Source organism: Amphiura filiformis, chromosome 11 (genome assembly GCF_039555335.1).
Source record: "Amphiura filiformis chromosome 11, Afil_fr2py, whole genome shotgun sequence".
Classification (NCBI taxonomy): domain Eukaryota; kingdom Metazoa; phylum Echinodermata; class Ophiuroidea; order Amphilepidida; family Amphiuridae; genus Amphiura; species Amphiura filiformis.
The window spans coordinates 56,838,492-56,861,482 of NC_092638.1; the positions used below are offsets into that span (position 1 = coordinate 56,838,492).

General features: G+C 35.7%; 2 protein-coding genes across 2 annotated transcripts in view; one reads left to right on the plus strand and one right to left on the minus strand.

Annotated features, from left to right (window-relative positions):
- LOC140165047 (mismatch repair endonuclease PMS2-like) overlaps positions 1–12,465 on the plus strand; it is a 128,206-nt gene extending 115,741 nt beyond the window's left edge. The window contains exons 17-24 of the mRNA XM_072188465.1: positions 833–926; positions 2,109–2,202; positions 2,859–2,932; positions 4,090–4,190; positions 4,933–5,039; positions 6,801–6,905; positions 10,836–10,871; positions 11,510–12,465. Of these exons, the coding sequence (XP_072044566.1) occupies positions 833–926; positions 2,109–2,202; positions 2,859–2,932; positions 4,090–4,190; positions 4,933–5,039; positions 6,801–6,905; positions 10,836–10,871; positions 11,510–11,575 (677 nt within the window). The 3' untranslated portion in view covers positions 11,576–12,465. The remainder of the gene's footprint in view (positions 1–832; positions 927–2,108; positions 2,203–2,858; positions 2,933–4,089; positions 4,191–4,932; positions 5,040–6,800; positions 6,906–10,835; positions 10,872–11,509) is intronic.
- Positions 12,466–14,563: 2,098 nt separating this feature from the next.
- On the minus strand, positions 14,564–22,904 carry LOC140165049 (FAD-linked sulfhydryl oxidase ALR-like). Its single transcript, XM_072188466.1, has 3 exons — positions 22,706–22,904; positions 19,229–19,437; positions 14,564–18,376 (listed from the first exon to the last, which is right to left on the minus strand). Exons 1-3 carry the CDS (start codon positions 22,877–22,879, stop codon positions 18,211–18,213), a joined length of 549 nt encoding a protein of 182 aa, XP_072044567.1. The 5' UTR covers positions 22,880–22,904; the 3' UTR covers positions 14,564–18,210.
- Between the last annotated feature and the right edge of the window lie 87 nt (positions 22,905–22,991).

A 22,991-nucleotide genomic window follows, 5' to 3' on the forward strand; every position in this document is an offset into this window, starting at 1 on the left:
AATAATGAGTTTTCAACTGAGTCTCACGCCGACCAACACCGTCGGGCTGTTTTCAACCAACACGCCTCTCTGTCTGAAATTATTTGTCCAAATACCAGAATCCAAAAAGCCATGTCGTGACTGTAGGGGGATTATTTGTCCAACTACTAGATAGATGGCGCCGTTGAAGACACTGCGTCACGCCAACCAACACCGTCGGGCTGTTTTCAACCAACACACCCTCTCTGTCTGAAATTATTTGTCCAAATACCAAAATCCCAAAAGCCATGTCGTGACTGTAGGGGGATTATTTGTCCAACTACTAGATAGATGGCGCTTCGTTGAAGACATTTGTCCAAGAACCAAAATGTAAAAGAAATTATGATGTGACTATAGGGGATTATTTGTCAAAATACAAGAAAATATCAAATTGAGGGGCTATTCCTTTGAAGCAGCTCAGGGCTGTGCCCATGGTGTGGTGGGTATTGTGTAGTTATGCCCATCCAAGGAGGGGCCACTCGAGTGTGGTAGTCTGCACATGTGTAACTAATTTTTTTGTCAAACACTACCAGCAAAAGGACCACATAGAGGAAATTTTACACCAATGCAATTTTTGTTGCCGAAACAATATACCCACTTTTCTAAATTTACAACAGCTGAGAAAAAGATGATGTGAACTACCAAATTGCAACAGTTTAAAATAAATGCCTTAATTAGGCACTTACGTCACTCATTTTTTGGATTGGGTGGGTTGTATTAAAACCAATGAAATAGATGTCAAAATTTGAAATTTACACACACAAAATATGTAAAATACATGTGCACTAAGTATTGGTTTTTTTTATTGCTACAGATACAGCTAGTGATGATATTGAGCATAATTTCCGTGCCAAGATTAAACCTACTGACAATACTGCTGCGGAAGATGAGCTTAAGAAAGTGTTTACGTAAGTAGTCAACAATACAAATAAAAACAAATACAGTTGAAAAATAGGTGAAAAATATAGTGATATATACAGAGCAGTCAATTGGTACTGTTTTCCAGAATTTGTTTATGGATTTAGCATAATACTTAATTAGTCTTGGGTTGCATTATGACTAATAGTCTAGTGGAAAATCTCAAATTTGTGCTTGTTTTATACAAGCACAAATTTGTTGGATCATTTTTTAATAAAAGTTGATAACTAAGCTATCTTTACTAATTTGGACCTGCTGAGTCCAAAAAAGGCAATGAGCAAGCATTTTTTTGAGTTTGTGACTTGACTCCAGAAATGACCCCAATTTTGATACTGGGGCCAAAAATTAAACATGCTCCTATTTCACTCATTAGCATGTCAAATTATTCGTCTGGTAAGGATCACAAAATATATAAATTTTGTGTGTGTACGACCTGTGGTTGCGGAGTTATGTTCCAAAAAGGGTTGTAGGTCATTTTACAAGTTGTACAGGGGTCAAAAATTAAAGTTGTTACGATGTTCATGAAACTTGTACCAAATTGTTCATCTAGCTTCAGTAGTGAGAAAAAATAGGTGTCCACTACCTGTGATGTATAGTTAATGAGGTAGAACTGATAAACCAATTTTACAGGTCAATTGCCATTAGAACCTATCGACCTGTAACTTTTTTGCAACATAACATATTAACTAAATAGATAAATCCAAGATATACATCCTAGATGGTTGAAATCATCCAAAGGTAAAGTTCTTAACCAAAAATGGGAGCGAAATAATTAATTAATTGGATTTGATACAGCTACATAATGCTTTACAAATCTGTTTCGTGAAAGCCACAGGGCCTCACTCCTCAGAAGCACATAACCATAAGTGGTTATGGTTATGTGCTTCTGAGGAGTGAGGCCCTGTGGTCTTTCACTAAACAGATTTGTAAAGCATTATGTAGCTGTATCAAATCCAATTAATTAAAAAAAATAAAACATATTAACTATACATCACAGATAGTGAATACTTATATTCTGAAATCCTGTGTTTGAGATTAAGGTCATGTCTTCCATAGGGGGTGTATGGATTTCAACTGGAATAGCCAAATAGTCATCATAGCCGTCATAGTAATTTTTCGTGCCTACTAATCAATTACTGAACTAAGAAAATGTTTTATTTGTTGTCTCGTAGTAAAGACAGTTTCACCAAGATGGACATCATAGGTCAATTTAACTTGGGTTTTATCATCGCCAAACTCAAATCAGATCTCTTCATTATTGACCAGGTAAGAACTGGGATTCATAAGCGGTTGACTTAAATCTGAGATAGGAGAGTGATTTGTAGCTCTTCTTAGTTAAGTTGACCATTCTCTCTCTGCATTGTATTGTAAATGCTCTAAACAGCTCTCCTTGAAGGCTCCAGGAGAGCTATTTAAGGGTATACGGTGTATTGTTGGTCGAAGCAGCAAAAAAAAAAAGTATTTCACAGCATCTTGCGAGTGGTAGTGAGCTTTAGCAAAAATTGCATTACTCAATTCATAGCGAAGCGTGTAGAAAATTCAAATATCACAGATATACTTTTGTAGGTCCTGTGGTTCTTGAGTTATGTTGTAAAGAGGGCTGAAACAACAACACTTTTGTAAAATGTACATAAGTCATTATCAACAATAAATTAAGCAAGTTTTCAAAGTATATGATTTGTAGAATGAACTTTTGCAAAACACCAAAGTGTTATTTTGCAATTGATTCAGATAATGAAAATCGAATTTTTTTTGGCTGCTTCGACCAACAATACCTCGTATACCCTTAATGCTCTCCGGCAAATTCCAAATGACTGTCCCTGATTTTTTTACCATTTTGGGATTTAAGCTTAATTATCCTTTTATGACATTTATGAAAGAGGTTAACGACATGATACCAATTGCTCCAATCTTAATTTCAGCACGCAACAGATGAGAAATATAACTTTGAGGATTTACAGAAGAACACAGTCTTACAGAGTCAACGCTTGATTCAGTGAGTAATTATGATAAAAATATAAAATCCCGGACAGTAATTTTAATACCGTAACCACTCGGGTATAAGCCCACCTTCGCTATAAGCCCACCCCTATTTTTCAAACCATTCTGAGAACAAGGGTGCGCCCGGGTATAAGCCCAGTGGTAATTTTGGCTTAGTTCTTAAATCATGTTAATGGTTTTCTTTCACATTCTAGAACAAATATAAAAAAATATCAGTTAAAAATTAACATTCCATACTTATAATTTAAAAAAATGATATAGATGATAGAAATTACTGGTACTTTGGGCATATTCAAATGGGGCAGATTGTTCTTATTTTTAAATTAAACTACTAGCCCCTCTCTGGTTATAAGCCCACCCCCATTTTTGAAGTGAAATTGCCCATCTAGGAGGGTGGGCTTATACCCGAGTGGTTACGGTACATATAAATTTTGGTGGTCATTGTATATATTTTCATTATTCATTTTATTTAGGAAACAAAATGGGCTGAATGATATTCAATCCTGACTTGCACACATTGAGAGGAAAACAGGATATCTCAAAAACGTTTGTCAATATTATAATGCAAATTAGCCATTGATTGGGCAGGGGAACTATGTGTATACCATATTTCCCCTCTTTTTTCTGCCAAGGCCTGAAATGAACCAATCAATCATGGATAACCTGGATATCTTCCACACACCCAACCATCGATCAACTCACACACCCACCAATCAACACACCCACCCACTAAATAACTCACTAAGCGATTTTACCATCAAATAAAGAGTTTGCCTTGATTCTTTTCATATTTACACAGACCAATGAAGCTTGAATTGACAGCTGTGAATGAGATGATACTCAGAGATAACCAGGAAATCTTCCACACACCCAACCATCGATCAACTCACCCACCCAATAACAACTCACTAATATATATTACCATCAAATAAAGTATTTGTCTTTGATTCTTTCCATATTTACACAGACCAATGAAGCTTGAGTTGACAGCTGTGAATGAGATGATACTCAAAGATAACCTGGAAATCTTCCACACACCCAACCATCGATCAACTCACACACCCACCAACCAACACACCCACTAAATAACTCACTAAGATATATTACCATCAAATAAAGTGTTTGTCTTTGATTCTTTCCATATTTACACAGACCAATGAAGCTTGAGTTGACGGCTGTGAATGAGATGATACTCAGAGATAACCTGGATATCTTCCGCAAGAATGGATTTGAATTTGTCTTTGATGATGAAGGTACCATTATTACAGTCTTTAGTTTTATCATTCAGTAGACATGAATACTGTAATCCCCTTGATTGTTGATTGACAGCCAATTATACAATGCTGTACTTGCATATCGCTAAATACGCACTACTAGTTATCCATGTTTGTTCATGCAATACCAAAGATATCACTGGTTGAGGTTGCATCACACAAGGCCAGTGATATTTTTCGTATTGCATGAACAGACAGGGCTAACACATTATTCATCATTTAGTAGACATGAATTTAATATTAACAAGTAAATTAACAAGTAAACAAGCCCGATTGTTGGCTACACTTGGCTGTCCTGTAAAAATTGCCCCGACCAGCTATCTACGGCGACCCCCTTCGTTCACCAGGTCACTTGTGTCTGGCCGAAGATTCGTCAGCGTTATCTCCTAGATTTCAGCTGTTAATGCCTAGATATGCTCGACATCAAAAAATATCAAGTTGTACTTTAAACTCTTCTATGTATGCTTTTACAGTTTTCAGTCATGCAACTACCGCCGGAACTATGTAAAGTGTAATAAAGTGTAATAAATAAATAAAATAAATAAATAAATAAATATGGTGCGCTATTTCCAACAGTTACAACTGTTTTTGCCAATATCTCAAAAACAAAATTAGCGACATCCGACTCATTCCCCATCATGTCACATATGGTCATAAGAGCTGGATATTTGAATAAGAAGACATTAATAATAACCTTTAATTGATTGTGATTATCTTGCAGCTCCTCCAACAGAACGGGTCAAGTTGACCTCCCTACCGGTCAGTAAGAACTGGACATTTGGTAAAGACGACGTAGATGAAATGATTTTTATGCTGTCAGATGCACCAGTAAGTTTATACATGATGCAGATCATATTATATTTTTGTTTCATGCAGTCCGCATCAACTCTCCCTGATAAAATAGGGCTGGAACTGAGGCTACTAGATAATAGGCCAGTCAGGTATATATCACATTCACAAAATAAACACAATAGACATTGGTAGTCAAGTTCTCCGAGATATTTTGGCCCTGCCAAGCGAAATGTCTGTCATTGTATATCTGTCGGGGTGTGTGGATGTATGATGCATGTGCAAAGAATGATGCAGGTCAAAGGTCATTTAGGTCATGTTACAAATATGATTTATTTAAAGAACCGTGAGAGCCTCTTTAGAGTTGGTTTTGTTTCCCACATTTTAAACTTTTTTACAAGCTGCCCAAGCCAGCTCAAGCCCCAGGTTGCAGCATTGTGGTTTGAGAACTCCTCTTTTTGCAGGGACACATTAATAATCTACTTGTTGTAATTACAATAATAATACAAAAATTCTCTACAAACATATCAATTTGGCTTGTTGCAATAAGTGTAACTTGGCGCATATGTAACTATTATGCCCCAAAAAAAATCGGGTTTAGATAAAATTTACAAAAGTCATTTAAAAAGATATGCTTTATATTACGGCTTTAATGTACACTGATAAACTTATGGAAAATAAATTGGAAGAAAATAATCCAGGCATGCATTTGTGAAACAAGATCCCAGCATGTAAGTCAATTATATGACACAAGCACGCCCACCTTATTATGTGAAATGAGCTACTCAATGATTATTAACATTATGACTAGGCATTGAGGATGGTTGCTAATAGGTTTTTTTAATCAACTATTTTCATAAATGTTCATGTATGTTAGAACTTTTAATTTGGCCTCCAATAATGAGGTAAAAAAACAAGTCATATGCCCACCAAAGGAAATAAAAGTCATATGTTCATCAAATAATCAAGTTTTAATATAATTTTATTTTAGTATTTCACTTCAGTTGGTGGTCTAGAACAAAAATCATGTTGTATCCAACAAACAGGTCTAAATCAACCTCCAAGATTTTGTTTTTGTTATAAACCAGTGATATAAAAGGGCATTTTTCGATCCACAGCCTCATCCCCACTTTTCTCAAAAATAGTTGAAATTTTAATACCACTGGATACCTCTGGTTACATAATGTTTATGTACCAAAAATTTCTTGCAGATTAATTTGTTTAGCAAAAATATTGTCAAATTTGAATTTTGTTCTGGTATACCAGAACGAAATTACAATAGTGGCCTATGGAGCAGTGTAATACACATAATCATGCATAACTCGCAAACGTAAAATCGGAATCAACTGAAATTTTGGGAATAAGCTTTTTTCGTGGATATCTACTGAAAAATGTCATAAAAGAGGATGCTAGGATCACAAAATCCTCCTTTAAATAAGATAAAGTATGTTTCTTTCTAAATCTGTTATCTGTCGTGGTAATTAAATATAGCCCTTTCTAATTAGAGGATTAGAATTTATTGATTATAGCACATCAGTTGTGTCGAGGGTATTTTGAAAAATATTTTTGTATTGAAAATACTGATTTGTGGACAATACTGATTTTTGTATGGACAATACTGATTTTTGTATGGACAATACAGATTTTTGTATGGAAAATACTGATTTTTGCATGGAAATACTGATTTGTAAATCATGTGAATACTGAAAAGTGTTTAGAAGGTTGGCAGCTCTGAAAATTTTGCTGTATGAAAGTCTAAGTTTGATTCTTATTGTATATTGTTTATTGTCATTTATGCAGGGTACCATGTGCCGTCCCAGCCGCATCAGACAAATGTTTGCTTCAAGAGCTTGTCGCAAGTCTATAATGATTGGAACAGCTCTCAATAAATCCGAGATGACAAAGGTAAGCAAATCTGATTAAAAAGTACATGATTGTTTGAAGAGCTTGATGCAAGTCTATCATGAAAACTTGATACCACAAGCAAAATTAAAATAAAAATTCCTTTAAAAAAGGAATGGGGCGCCCAAATTATGTGAGCTTGGACGTGATATGGTGAATTCCATGGCATGGTGTTTAGATTTGGTCCCGGGATTTGGTATCATAATGATTTTTTCTAGGGAAGAGTAGAAGATGATCAAATGCAAGACAAATGTGTTTGATTGGGGAAGGTGTATCACAGGACCGTTTTGGATGAAATAAATTGAATTGGAATGAAGCTGTCGTGTCAATTTGCGATTATGTGGGGGGGGGGTGTCCAATTTTGGGGCATATTGTAGTGATGATATTGCTTTGGATATTGAATATTGTTGAATTTCGTTATGCAGGGGGGTATATGATGGATAGTATAGAAGAGGATCTACCCTATGTTGACCAAAAGAAAAGTTTTTATGAATGTATAACGTTTGTGATCCCGGTCTGTGATACATATACATCATAACGTCTGTGATACATATACATCATCTACTTGCTAATACACTGAAAATCTAATAGAGATGAAGGATAAAAGACAATTACAGAACATTCATTCTTCAAAAGTAGCTATATGGGTATACAATGTTTACAAGATAAGAACGTTAATGTTTTGTACATGAACGTAACATCTTTGATACATAGTTGTTAACACACTGAAAATCTGACTAGAGATTTACAATTTGATGATATCCAAAAGAATACTTACTAACTTAGCATTGAAGAATTAAAATAATTACAGAACTTTCATTTGTTAACATACACGTAGCAATGATTAACAATGTTGAAAATACAAACGTAACGTTTTGTTCATAAACATAACATCCTCGACACATCTAGGATCCGCATAATTTGTTGATTAATGTCATAAACAGTCACAAAAGATTTATGGTCTGATCATTTTATCATTTTAAGGGGACCCGATATTGCATTTGGAAGAACCAGGCTTTTCAATTACTATCAAAACTGCTGGGTACCAAACTTTTGATACAGCTTGTATAGTAATTTGTTCTAATTTCCATGCAAAAGGAGCCAGTTGTTTCATCCTTAAAACAAATAGGCTACACCATAATAATATTTCCAATTACCATGCAGATAGATAAGACCTTGGTAAGATAAGCGTGTTAATTGTTATGTCACTATCACTATCTTGATCTTGATAAGATGCCTGACTTTGAAACTTTGGGTACAAAAACTCATACTCTGCAAGTTAGGTCAAATTTTGCACTATGATTGTTTATTTGAGCTTATTGGACTATGCCATTCAGATTAGGCTATTGTAATCCATAGTGTTGGTCACCGTCTATCGGGTTCTAAGAGGCGGTAAACTGGTTACAAAGGTCAAAGTGGTTACAAAGGTCAAAGGTCTCGATTTATTTGGTGTTTTTACAAATCCATTAATTTTGTCTTTTAAACAAAGAATATCGCACACCATTTTATCCTGTGCATAACAGAAAACAATAATAAAATCAAATCCAAGCATATTGTGGATTTATTTCTGAGCAAGGGCATAATTTTAGCAAAATAGCACAACAATTGCGGAGTAAATCTAGTAAGACTGAAATTAGAAGCTACTCACAAGTACATGCCTATATTGTGGGACGCCTCCGTAGAGGGCGCCCCAATAAGGGCAAAAGAGTTACCAATCAACTGTTATGCTTTACTGTTTAGTATCATTTTTGGGTGTATATATGTGTGAGGGGGTGGGAGTGCTTGTGTCAGTGCATATAGCCACAATTCTCAAAAGAAGGGACATGAGGTGATTGCTTTTGAAATTTTAATGGAAAAATTTGATAACCTATTGGTTCATTATGTAATGCCCCAGAATAAATGAGTACTGTACCATGTATGGGGTGTTGTGAGTGAGTTTTGAATAAGCACTCTTCAATTTTATACATGTCTCCACACTTCCACACAGTTACAACCCCCACACCCATGCACCCCCCCCACACACACACACACACATCCAATTACCTGACAAAGTAAATGAATAACTTGTGACAGTGAACTGAGTGAGTTTTGGATAAGCACTCAATTATTGTACATTGTACATGCTCCATACCTCCACATATAAACACCCCCTATACATGTGTACACCTAATTACCTAACAAAGTAAATGATTAACTGGTGGTGGTCTGGTGGACTGAGTAAGTTTGGATAAGCACTCTTCAATTGTACATGTATCCATACTTTGATACAGTTAAACACCCCTTCCACACCCCCACCCACCCCTACACACACACACACCCCACATGACCAACCCAAACTTTGCTGCTTCCTAAAGAATAGCACAAATTGATTGTATAACAACTCGAGATCTGTCTCACAAAATGAGCGGAAAGGTGCTGGGAAAGAAAAGGAGATACAGTTCATTGAACATGTCAGAAAACAAAAGAATACTTCTTTGAAATATTGACATTTGAACACCAAGTGAGGGGGCAATCCTGGCAAATTATATCATTATAAAGCTTATTACGATCCAGCTAAACACATCAAAAGAAATAAGCCCCCTCTGAACATGTCGTCATAACATTGTAAGGTTTCGTTTTGTACCAATAAAACTAACTTTGAAATAATTATATGACTGTTTACTAAGTGCTGTGTGAAAATGAGAGATTTCCATGACTTCAGGGTGGAATGAGCCTAAATTGAAGGCAAAAACTGCCCTTTTCAAAAGTCACAATATACAAATATATACTGCCATGAGAGGTTCTGGTTAAAACTATGGGCCCGAGGTGAGATCAATAGTACTATTTTCCTGAGGCGCAGCCCAGAAGGAAAATAGTATTAATTGATCTCAACGAGGGACCATAGTTTTAACCAGAACTTAAAATAAAGGCAGTATATATTTGTTTTATATACTTCATTAATATGTTCTTTGTTCATTGATTTGTTAAAAGAAAATTATTTGACGTTTTGACTCTCCCGCTTCTATATCCTGAGTGAACAGCACGGCTAATTTAAGCACAACCTACCCTTCAAAAAATCGAATAGCCTAAAATCGGGCTAACCAATTACAGCAGCGCGAAATGACGCTTATGGCAGTTTCAAGCGTGCGTGAACTGTTCCGTCGCGATCGAATGCGCGCGCACGTGAAGGCATGGTCAAAAGTACTATTTACGGCTTGGAGGTACTATTTACGGCTCATCCGGGTCATTGAAAATACTATTTACGGCTTAGAGGTACTATTTACGGATAGGAGTACTGATGGTAGAACTATTTTTGGTCATGTGATCCACTTTTAACCAATCAATGAACAAGAATATATTAATGAAGTATATAAAGTAGGCCTATGCTTGTCACAAAAGTTGATTCATGGCTTGTTACTAATGGAAAACCCCATGTGTTTGAGTGCAGTTTAAACTCCTCACCAAGTGAACATTTACTGTAATGTGTATCGATTCTTGATCATTCAGCCATGCAAATCCCCTTGGTGCAGAGTTCAGCACAGTGAGTTGTAAGATGGCCAGTTCCATTCCTTGTCCCAATGTGCCTTGCAGTTAACAAGCATAGGCCTACTTTGTGACTTTTGGAAAGGGCAGTTTTTGTCTTCAATTTGGGTTCATTCAGCCATGAAGTCATGGACATCTTTCATTTTCACAAAACACTTAGTAAACAATCATATAATTATTTATAAGCAAGTTTTATTGGTACAAAGTTTTACTTTACGATGTTATGACGAGGGGGACTTATTTCTTTTGATGTGTTTATTACGAATCTGACCATAAATAAAAAATGAAGATTTGCAACTTTCCACATATTTTGTGGAAACAGGTCTCATTTAATTAGTTAATGGATTTCATCATTAAACAGAGCTGATATTGTAATATTAGAGTTAATTTTTCTTGTAATTTTATCTTCAGCTTGTTAATCACATGGCAGACTTGGATCAACCCTGGGTAAGTTGAGTGCATGTATTATACAAAACGAGTGGGATTGTCACTCTTATTATAGCATGTAATCAATTGAAAATTTAGCCATGCAATCTCCAGGTCTGAAGTCACATTAAAACAAGCAGAATTTTAAAACTGATGCACCTCGCAATAAGATAAAGCTGGAAAACTATCCTCTTTTTAGCTGATTTCCTCTTTTTATTCCTGAAATTTAAGCATTATTTGTTATTTTCAGCCCAATTTGAACTTTTATAGCATGGTTTTGTGCTATTTTCCTCTCTTTTCACAAATGGTCAGTTTCAGGTCTGGGACCGTCACTTCTACAATATATAGAGTGCAGAGTTCATTCCACACATCACTAAGAAACAAGAAAAAGAGTCTGTGGAAACATGTCTCAAAATATGTTAACACAAAATAAGACACAGCTATTTTTAATGTCCCAAGCATGTACATTTTTTAAAGACCTGATAACACAAACTTCTGATAACTGAAATCCTGACAACTTTGTAGTATAAATGATCAAGTTCCGTTTGAGGAATCAATGGACATCCCAAGTTTAGAGTAACTTGGTTTTTCTCCACTTATCATTAACATTGACATTACTTCTGAACTTGAACATATTTTCTTTCCTTTTTTCTTTTCAGAATTGTCCACATGGCCGACCTACATTCCGACATTTGTTCAATCTCAATCTGTTGCCTGATGACTGATACTAGAAAACGTTATTCATTGTACCATACTTGGTGATTTTATTGCCTAGTACCACTCCTGAGGAGTGGAGTCAAAACCATGTATCACTCCCATGTTTCACTCCAGACATAAGGAGTCACATGGGAGATTACTTGTCGCACCCTCTAGTATATACTTCAATAAGTAAACAGACCCACCCAAAGAGATGACCTGCTCCAGACATAACACATGACATGGTAGACTACTTGTACCATCCTCATAAACAGGTGTGCCCAGAGAGTGGTCCTTGTTTTCAATTAAAATTTTCCAGACAACATTATGTAACCTCACAACAAGGGTTCCATGTGAGTATATACTTTGAGGACACAACCATGACCTCAGCATGTTTGTAAACATAGATTGTCAACATACAGCATTTAGTGTAATAAATAACATGTGTTGGCCAGACAGTGGTCTCTTTTGCCATGTATCACTCTGGGCTGGTACAAGTAAGTTATTCCACTCGTGGCCTGAAGGCCACTCATGGAATAACTATTACTTGTAAATAATTTTCAAAATCACTAGTTATTATCTAGTCCAGGTGTATTCTTGCTCTTGATAAACCAGGGTGGGTGGCAAATAATGGGCTATTCAAGTTGAAATCCATAGACATGACCTTAATCTTCCACACAGGGAGTGTAGATTTTATTTGGCGTCACCCATACAGGTAGTCACATTTGAAATTCACACTTTCTGTGTTGTGTGGGAGATAAAGGTCATGTTTTCCATAGGGGTGTATGGATTTCAACTTCCGTGGTCTGATCACATAAACTTAATTACATGTAGGTTAATATTCAAAATATATGAAGAGTTCAGATCCTGGGGGTCACTCTCATTGTGGCCTGTACACCATCCATGATAATAAAAATGTGTAAAATGGTAGTTTTTTTCGTGGGTAGGCACGATCACGCGTGTACCATGTTTAGGGTGTCAAAAACATGAACAATTGGAAAAAAGGGTAGCAAAATTGCAATTGCTAATACGCGGAAATGAAATTTAGGGTATGAAATTTGATGCAAAGAATAAAACTCCTGACCTGTTTAGGGTGTGAAAACAGGCGCGTGTTACCTGTTTAGCCAAGGGGTATCGTTTTAGCCAAGGGGTATCGTTTTAGCCAAGGGTTAAATCCTTGTTTAGGGTGCTTTACCAAAGTTGATTATCGCGGATGGTGTACAGGCCACAATGGGAGTTACCCCCCTGGGGTTCAGATGCAAGTTCATAAAATATCATTTTCAAACTTCATGAGTTAGGACCACCAACATGTGCCCTATAATTGTAGCATTAAATTCACACCCTACATGTACTCTTAAAAATCCAAGGTAAAATTTTGAAATTATGATCAGTCAAAGGTGGCACATATTTTCTTTTTTTTTTAATTTTCGCCATTGTATTTTGCTTATATTTGTATATCGCAAATGCATATCCATTTTTGCATCCAAACACTTCATATGTAAATTTAGCCTCATGAGACTGTATTATATTTTTTCAATATACAAACTTATATAAATTGTAAATGTATAATGTAAACATGGCAAAGTTCACTTAACTTCTTTAGAGTGTGAAATTGGTTTTTGCACATGAAAGTACATAATCCTTTAAAAAATATCATGGTTTGGTCTGGCTGAAAAAGGTCAAATTTCTCATGTGGCATGTACAGCACATGGTGTATTCTGGAATGCTGTTATCTGTGTTGATATGGTGATATACCACCCATGTTTCATTGGGCTGTTCCATTTAAAATCCACACCACCCCTGTGGAACATTTTTGAAATATATTCCACAGGGGGAGTATGAATTTCAAATGGAATAAACACATTAAAAGTGTTTGGCTTTTATAAGGCAGAAATTATATTGTCTTTTGTTCCAGCGTGCCTCAATGAAGTTCCAACTCACGCTTCATATAAGCATGCGTTAGTCGCGCATGAAGCAATGCACAACTAGCAGAAGCATTGCGCCCAACAGCATGCACGCCATTCTATATCAATACACAGTGTAATGAGTCTTTAATTTTTCCGCATTATATAAGCCGAACAAACTTTAGCAGTTCCATTTGAAACTTACTCTCCCACTGTGGAAGATTCTGGTTGAATCTTTCTTAGAGGAGGCATGAAATTCAAATGGAGCTGCCTATAAATGAGTTCATTCCATTTGAAATTCATACTCTCCCTGTGAAAGATATTTCTGAAATCTTCCACAGAGGTAGTGCGGATTTTAAATGGAATAGCCCATTCCATTATCATTGAGGTAAGAAGTATTTTTAATTTTTTCTAAGAGCAGGTAGGGCAACTATTTGATTATATTTGCACATGTTCATACTGCATACTGTGAAAAATTCAGAAAGTTAGAAAAGGGCACTTTAAAGAAACTGGCCTATTAAGGCCTACAAAATTGTTTGATTGGCGTAATACGACCGACCCTAAAAGTAGGCCAGATCCTAGACTTTTTTTTTTTTTTTTGCCAAAAAAAAATGAAATAATAAAATTTACAGAAAAAAAAAAAAGAAAAAAAGTTCCAAGGCCTATATCAAATGCAATTTACAGCTTTAAAAGTAAAAAAAAACAAATCCCGACCTACCTACCCTAATTTTTTTTAATGTTACGCCAATCAAACAATTTTTAGGCCTAAAAATGGGAGTTATAGCACACTCAACAGGCACTCTCCATAAAACTCCATATAAACACCAGTTATAGAAAAGCAACCCATAACATAAAAATGCCCCTTTCTTTTTTGTCCAAATTTTATCTGGAATGTACGTAATGCCTTGTGATTGCTGCTTATGTAAATTCATTTATAAAATGTCGGCACCAGGCCAAGGAGTGATCACAATGATATACATATTAAAGCACACACAACATTCATTTGTGTCATAAATATATTTTAATTTTTTCTTTTGTACATAGTTGTATATTTTTATACAGCAACCATCACTGATAGTGTAAACTACTTGATGAATAAAAACAGTTAACACAGTTAACATTTATAATACATAATTATTGGTCGGCATGTTTATTTGTGAATGGGCTATTGTTTTGTCGAACAGAGTCTGTAGAAACTTGTTGTAAAATCTGACAACACAAAAGATATCATAGCTGTTTTTAATGTCCCAAACATAGCGACTGCTCCGTGCCAGAAAAGTGTAAAAGTGCAATAGCTGCCATATGTTGCTGCACGGTGTAGATTAGTACAATATACTGTGTGTAAACTACCAAATGTTCACAGGGCAGCTATTGCACTTACCCACTTCTGGCACTGAGCAGTTGATAATACCTTTGAATCCATACACCCCCTTTGGAAGACATAACCTTAATCTCTCACACAGGGAGTGTAGATTTCAATTGGAGTCACTCATTCAGGTAGCCTCCTCATTTGAAATCTGCACTCCCTGTGTGTGGAAGTTAAGGTCATGTCTTCCACAGGGGGTGTATGGAATTCAACTGGAATAGCCCAATGTTGGTGATCATTCAAGGCTGAAAAACAAAAACAAAGCTAACCAACTTGATGTGTTGTTTTCCACAGCATCTACCTTGAATGGGCGATGTCAGGTCAAATTTCTCAATTTAGAAATTTTAATATTAAATCAATTTGCCTAAAATCTTGTCCTGGATGGTCACAACATCGCCATGGCAACTGGTGGGTGATATGATATGGCTGATGTTATTGTATATCTTACACTCATACAGTTACACATCCTACCCTGGATGTTTGTCATGCCAACTGGTAATATCATTTCTGCCAACCAACAAAGTGAATTGAACATTCCACATACAATGTAAGACCATCACAACCAGGATCAGCTCCCTGAGTTTCGTATGGGTTACAACGAGACAATTAGCAGGAAGTTCCTTGTCCAGGGGAATTTCAAGCTAACTCAATTTTTCATGAGACCATACTATACCACCACCAGGGTTCGAACCTGTGACCTCTCGCACCATAGTCGAACGCCTTATCGATTGAGATAACTGAAATAGCCTCTGCACCCCAATTATTTCAAACTGTCTCTTATTATATATAAATAAAGATTAATTACAATCATGATAACTTTCATCACTACAAACAAGCCTCAAAATAAGCAGATCTGGACCAGGATCCACACGTTTGGGAAAAACAGCTCCTGGTCCTGTGATTGTCTAGCGAATCGAACCAGGAGTCATTTTAAAGGGATAAGAGTCATTTAAATTTCAATTGTACACATTAAATACAAAACCTACTTTAACAACCAGGCTCTATTTGAAAAAAATGTAGAGCCTGGTTCATATGATTTTGGTGTGGACCAGGAGCCAAAATGTTATGACCAGTGGGTAAATGGATCCTGGGTGCAAGCTTTATGTTGAAGCTTGACTACTTTGAATATATTGAAATATGCTTTGAATATTATAACACTACAAATATAAAGCACTGCTTTAATACAATTGGTTTAGTTGGACGGTGACCCTGAAATTTTCCATCATAAAAAGATTTTTAAAAAATCTTGGAACTACAGCAATAACAGGCAAAACTCACAATACTCCACTGAGTATAAATGTTGACACCACATACTTTGTTGTCATCACTCCGTATAGAGGAACTTGATATTGGAGAGCTGAGATTTTAAAGTCATATTAAATGTATAATCTTTTAAAATGAGTTTGGTCACTTTTTTTCAAACCTGGATTTTTTGCATATTTGTAATGTTTTTCACTATACTTGTGTCCCAACTTACACCTGATAAGCGCCCATGTCCCATTAAGTGCCCACCCAGGGTATTTTCAATTTGTTAAAGGATACCATAATGTTGAAGTGACAGATAGACGTCGATACAGTGAAATAGCTGGAGGACTACAAGTCCTGTGTAAACTAGCAATGCATTTTCTGCATCAGAAAAGCTATTAGAACGTCTCAGGACCCTTTTATAGCCTACATCAATTTTCTCTAATGAACGCCCCTTACGAAAAAATTAGATAAACCAGGTAAAAAATAAGCACCTACGCAAAATGACTTTGTTAAGTGCCCTGGTCGCTTATTGGAATGAATATGGTAAGCCAAATCCATTGTGTTTTCAGGACAACAGGGCTAGTTCGAAGTCATAATTATGACTTTAAATCCCCCATAGAACACCACAGTTAGGCAGCTAAGATAGTGAATGAATTTTCTTTCATTTTACATTTACCTCATGAGTTTGGCATAAAATGACCAGAAAAAAATTCCTGATAGTTGTTACTAAAAATATTTTAAAATATTTGTCAAAGAATAACTAAATTAAAATTTGACCAAAATTGTATATTTTGACCAAAATTGTGTGCATGTCAAGCGGAATAGCACATTAAAGCCTAAAGGGCTTTAATGTGCTATTCTGCTTGACATGCACACTCCCCTGATGAGGAAGATGACACTACTATCTCCATTCCAGTTTAATCCCCATGGGCATTTTGGCTCAATTTATGTTAAAATCCAGCTGATAAAAGTTGAATTTTACAAAATTTGATTTCTAATAAGAAAATTTCGATTGAAATTCCAAAATCTGGCATATTCTTTCACTGTTGTTGTATAAACATGTTGGATCTGGAATAGCTAATACTGTTGAATTTGGTTGAAATTCCTAAATCTGCCAGATTTGCAATAGCTGAAACTTGAATTTGGTTAGAATTCCACAATTTTCCTCAACGGGTGTGGTTCTCAAAATGGAATAGCTTCATGCTTCTTTATTAGGCGTCGTAAGTCACGGCTGTATCATTATAATGACATATTTTACATTTTTATCATTTTCATGAATTTTGGTATGAGTATATCTAGACAACATTATTCAAAATGACCAAATCAAATTTGACATGCACGTCCATAATCACAGAAAACCGTTGGGTAACAATTGTAATTTAACTTGCAGGGACTACTTTTAGGATTTCGGGAGCTACATGTATGTACCAAAATCCCCATTTACTTTGAGCCACAAGCCTCAAAATAGTTCTATTCAGGGGCTACTTTCTATAAAAAAAATGGCCCCATAATTCAATATTTGAGGGATATTTTCGGCATTTTCTAAGCCAAATCTGAGATCTCCCTCACCCCATCTAAACATCTCAAAAAAAGTAACTAACCCCCCTTAAATAATGACCCTTATTCAAAAACGGGTGATTGTATTACAAATCTGTAAATTGCGTTGGAAGCAGAATTTATATTTGCACATTTTGACACCTCATTTGCAGCAATTGACTAAATATTGACGTCACAGCGTACATTTAAATCAATGTAACCCAAGATTTGAAAGTTGCAGTAAATGATTTTGCATTTGAGTGTAATGGAAGGAAATCTGTGTAATGATATCTTGAGTGTTTTTGTATTGTAATAATTTGTATGTAAGTGCAACTTTCAAATCTGGACATCACTACATTAGATTGACTGGTGCTTTATTGTTTTCTGGGCTTGCGTATCAAATGAGGTGTCAAAATGCGCAGAAATAAATTCTGCTTCCAACACATTTTACAGATTTGTAATACAATAGCCCCTTTTTGAATAATGGCCATTATTTAAGGGGGGTTAGTTACTTTTTTTGAGATGATTATTTTGAGTGCTGCTTGGTAGACAATTCACACACAACCACAGTTTTGCCTGTTATTTCTGATGAAACCAAACAAAGCCGATGTCACCAGTCGCACGACCCATCCTTCCATCCGTCCAGCCAGCGTTCGTCTACTTTCGAGCAGTCAAATTGGGGCTTTCCGATTCGTCTTGAGACATCGTTATGAAGTCTGCAGAACCACTGAGATAGATTATGTCGACTACTTGTGTCTGGAGTATTGGTTTGTAATCTGAAAAAGAAGCAATTGTAACGGTAAATATGAGTTTGACTTCACTTACGATATGTTTGGATGCAAATAAAACAAGTTTTCCTGGGTACCCATGCTAGATCCGGGGTTCCTGGACTGGTTTTAAGTAAAAATATACCCCTATAGCGGACCAAATTTCTATCAAAACGTACCCCTAGCAAGACCAGATTTCTATAAAAAACATACCCCAAATGGAACTAGTTTTGCCAGGATTTTCGGTGAAAATCCTCCATATAAGACCAAGTGAACAAATTTGAAAGTCACATTTTGTTTTTACTTTTTTATTTATGGGCATGGAATCAGAAAATTTGATACCCCTTTGGAGACTATAAAAGCTAAATTTGATATCCCTAGCTAAATTTGATATCCCCTTTGCTCCTATAGAATCTGAGAGTCACAAAACTAGCGCTAGTCTTTGTTTTTGGATTAAGCATCTAGATACCTGCCTTCCTGGCCAGAATTCAAGTCCCCCTGCCCCTTAGATTTTACCTTCACTGCTCTTCAAGTGCATATGTAAAAGAGCTCATCAACATGATTTTAGTGATGAGTGTGATCGCATGATGATGAAAGACTGATCTTAAGAGCCCACACTTGCATGTTTCTGGCTACGATCAAAATTTTTGAGGCCAATTCTTGACCGTTTTTAACCAAATAAAGTTCCTTGCCCTCTCGGTATATTAATATTCCTCGATTTCACATATGAATTTGGCAACATTTGGATTGAAACTGACGGAGCCTTTCATAAAACATACACTAACAGCCCCACATCCATACATGGCACACGCTCACAACATTTCCCTTTTATTTTTTTAATAGTAAGATTATTGAGCTTACTTTTCACGCAAGTCTTCTGCACATACGTCGCATGGAAAAAACTTTGAAAACAAGTGAATGAATTGAGACATTTCCTTCTGTTGTGTTTGTGTTGGTTTGTTTGGGTAGTAGGCAGCCATTGTATGCAGAAATGACCAGGTGTTGCGACCAAGTTCCTCTCTGTCCAAGGGGCACTCTGGGTCTTCTTTGGAATCTTTCTTTTGCACACCCTGTAAAAAGTAAAACAAATAAATAAACTTAATTTTCATCTTTCAAAGGCCTTCAGGAATCAAACTTTTTTGTGATCAACAATACTGTATATTTTTACTTTTGATCAATTCTGGGCAGTTTAAAATTTTGTATACCGGCATATTCACATAAAGTAGGCCTACTACCATGTGTAATAAATATTTTTGCAAATATATTTTATTATTCCAGTGGACGGTTGAAGATCTAGCCCGAGAAGCCTAGCTTCGAATTTGCTTACTCAGAGGGCTTAAAAAAGTTTGTATTGCCCTTAAGGGGTACTACATGTACACCCCTGTGGTAAATTTGTGACTATTTTTGCATTTTTCTCAAAAAATGATAACACACTGGTAACAAAAGTTATGTATATTATTGGGGCAAGGAAACCAAGAACTACACTGAAATTTCAGTGACTCATGACAAGCGGTTCAGTATATATGATAGGAAATGAGGTACATACTAGTTGTACCTTATTTCTTATTGTAAATAACGAATCGCTTGTCTTGGGTCACTGAAATTCCAGTGTAGTAATTGGATTCCTTGCCCCTATCATATACATAACTTTTGTTACCACTGTGTTATTAGTTTTTGAGAAAAATGCAAAAATAGACACAAATTTATCGAGGGGTGTAGTACCCCCTTAAAGCTCCAAAAGTCTGGATCGGTCAGTCAGTATTTTTTAAATATTTTACTACATACATGTAGTAATTAGTATATACAATTTATTAAAACGTTCACTACAAAATACGATGGTAAACTACGATTTACAAGGTATTCAAACTGTTTTTATATAGATCAGTTGTGTGCCCATGAATTACAAATTGGCAAAACAGTTTGTGTATTTTATACCAAAAATAAGAAAATTCAATGAAGAAAAAAAAGCACCCTATATTTCCAGATTTTAGGGTACCGTAGGTCAAAATTGACCATACAAATTTTTTTTTTTTTTCTGCCTAGCTTCACATTTGATGCTAGAGTACACGGATAGATAGATTTCTCGATCAACTTCTTCTTAATTGCTTAATTTCTGGGTATTCTGCTGCTGCTTTTTACATGTACAAAGTGTAAAGGATGATTTTGTGATCCTTGCATTTCTTTTTAGGACATTTTCAGTAGATATTTACCAAAATTTCAGTCGATTTCGATTTTTGCGTTTTGAGTTATGCATGATTACCGTATTTGATTACTGTAAAGGAGAAATTTTCGCGAGGTTTTTATTTTAGCTTAATTTCATGAGTGGGACGTAAAATTGCGAAAATAAAAACTCGCGAACCTTTTGCATTACGTTTCTATTGTATCAATATCAAAACGTGAAATTTAATTCTCGTGCAATTGACAAAATCTTCAAAATATTGACTTTTACAGCATGTGTATTTCACTGATCCATATTAAAAAGCCATTGACTGTTGTAATTTCATTCTGGTATATACCAGAACGAAATTCAAATTTGACGATATTTTTGCTATAAAACCATCTGCAAGAAATGTTTGGTAGTCATTATGTAGCCCGAGGTTTTCAAACTTTTTTTGAGAAAAGTGGGGGATGAGGCTGCCTTTGCGGATCATGAAATGCCCTTTTGATTTACAAAAAAAAAAAAAACTCAACTGAATTTCTGTAAAGTATTTCTTTCTACGGCCCATCATTTTCTTTATAAATACTAGCATGACTAGAGTATTGATGATGAAACTGCCATTGCACTCAATGCAACATGCAATGTCGCAGGCATATTACGCAATTCCACGCGTTATGTGTTGCGCTACTGCCATTGGCATTAGACTCGCTTGCCAGTCCTATATTATACGCCGTACCTATGTATATTGAGGACTGGCTTACGCCATTTTGGATGTCAATGGAAAATACACACTTAACGATTTGCGCCGGTTAGAAACTTGAAAAAAAATCTTTAAAATTTCATCAATGTATATAAAAGTGGTACCAACCAAATTGTGCTTGCTAATTTAAGACTCGGTTGAAACAAAATTAAGGATCGAAAGCATTTTAGTGTCCAAAAAGGCAAAATTATCGTCAAAGTTCTGCCTAAATCGGCACCCTTGCGAAGGGTTCAGAATTCGAATCGGGAACGAAAATATTCGATCTTTGCGATCAAAAACACAAAATTACAACTTTAAACATACTATTGGCAAAAGACATTATTATAGGTATGCTAGGTGAATTCAAAATTTGCCATCAAACTGCATCATTTTATATATCAAATCAAAGCCCTTGAGTAAACAAAGCCAAAACTGAAAACCATTTTTTCATAGCACTTTCCGTAGCAAAGTTACATCTTGTCAAAGATTGACTTTCATCAAAAAGTTTCAGCTAGCAAAATTCCCCAAAACGGCATTTCAGGGGTGTTTCTAGATCTTAGTCTCATTAGGCCGTATAAAATTAATATTTTGGTTCTCGTCCAGAGGATTTTCATGAATTGATGAGGGAGGAGGTGTTTTTTTTTTTTTTTTTTTTTTTCAGTGTAAAATCAGCATTGTCTGTAGTTTTCGGTCTTTTCCAACAGTGCTCGAGGAAACGATGAGGCACTTTTTTTTTTTTCAAATGTGAGATTCTGAGGTATAAACCCCTAGAGTACCACAAAAGACTTGGAAGTGGTCCTTGTTCTCTAATAAACTTATTTATATATGTATGAAAAATTCATAAAACAATCCAAAGTCTAAAATAATTGAAAAATCTAAAAAAAAAAAAAAAAAATCTGACAAATCCCAGAAATTGAGGAGGGAGGGGCGAGAACCAAAACATTAATTTTATACGGCCTTATGATACTTGATAGCAGCTTTTTTTAATGGAACTGCTATCCAAATCCCTCTAAAATTCCATGTGCGAGTGACTTATCACCATAAAAAATCATATATTTGGGTCAAGTGAAGTATAGAAAACATATGTACGTTTCCTTCTTCGGCCAGTTGTTTTAAATTTCTATGTAAATATGCATTGACATTGTCGGCGAATTTGGCTGACTAGCAAATGTGTTAACTAAGGTTTGCCTGGGTTACCTAATTATTACCAAACAATACAGAATTTATAGAATAGAAAATTTGACATCATTTTCTCAAAATATTGAAAAAATTTGCTCACTAGACATCGAAAAAGTACGCAATCCAATTCCCGTTCAAACGCGTGGGAAACTGAAAGTGCGATAATCGTGACTAATTGGCATTGCATCATGCATCATGACTTGACTTGTACTTGCTGGTTGCCTGGTACGGTAAGCTTAAAAAGAAAATCCAATATACTCACTGCCATAGCTGCTAATCCTGCCGGCATAACTAGTCCTTGGGCTTTTGCGTAAGACTTGAAATCTGTACATGCTCTGCATGGCTTCTTTTGCTCTGTCTGATGCTCGCCGTATCGTTTTGGACGATTTTGTGTAGACGATTTATCTCCATGTTTTCTTTCTGTGGGCGCTGCCATTTTGTTATTGCTATGGTCGTTGGTGGCGTACTTTCTATAATAAATTTCATAAATATTTAATTACTGAATAATCCCGAAATATCAAAGACTAAAATTATCCTTGCTTCATCAT

Excerpts from the sequence above, each read along its gene's own strand:
- LOC140165049 (XM_072188466.1), bottom strand. The coding sequence starts at position 22,879 with ATGGCAGCGCCCACAGAAAGAAAACATGGAGATAAATCGTCTACACAA. Across the intron at positions 19,438-22,705 it reads CAGGATTAGCAGCTATGGCA|GGTGTGCAAAAGAAAGATTC; the intron begins GTGAGTATATTG and ends TACTTTTTACAG. Across the intron at positions 18,377-19,228 it reads GCAGAAGACTTGCGTGAAAA|ATTACAAACCAATACTCCAG; the intron begins GTAAGCTCAATA and ends CTTCTTTTTCAG.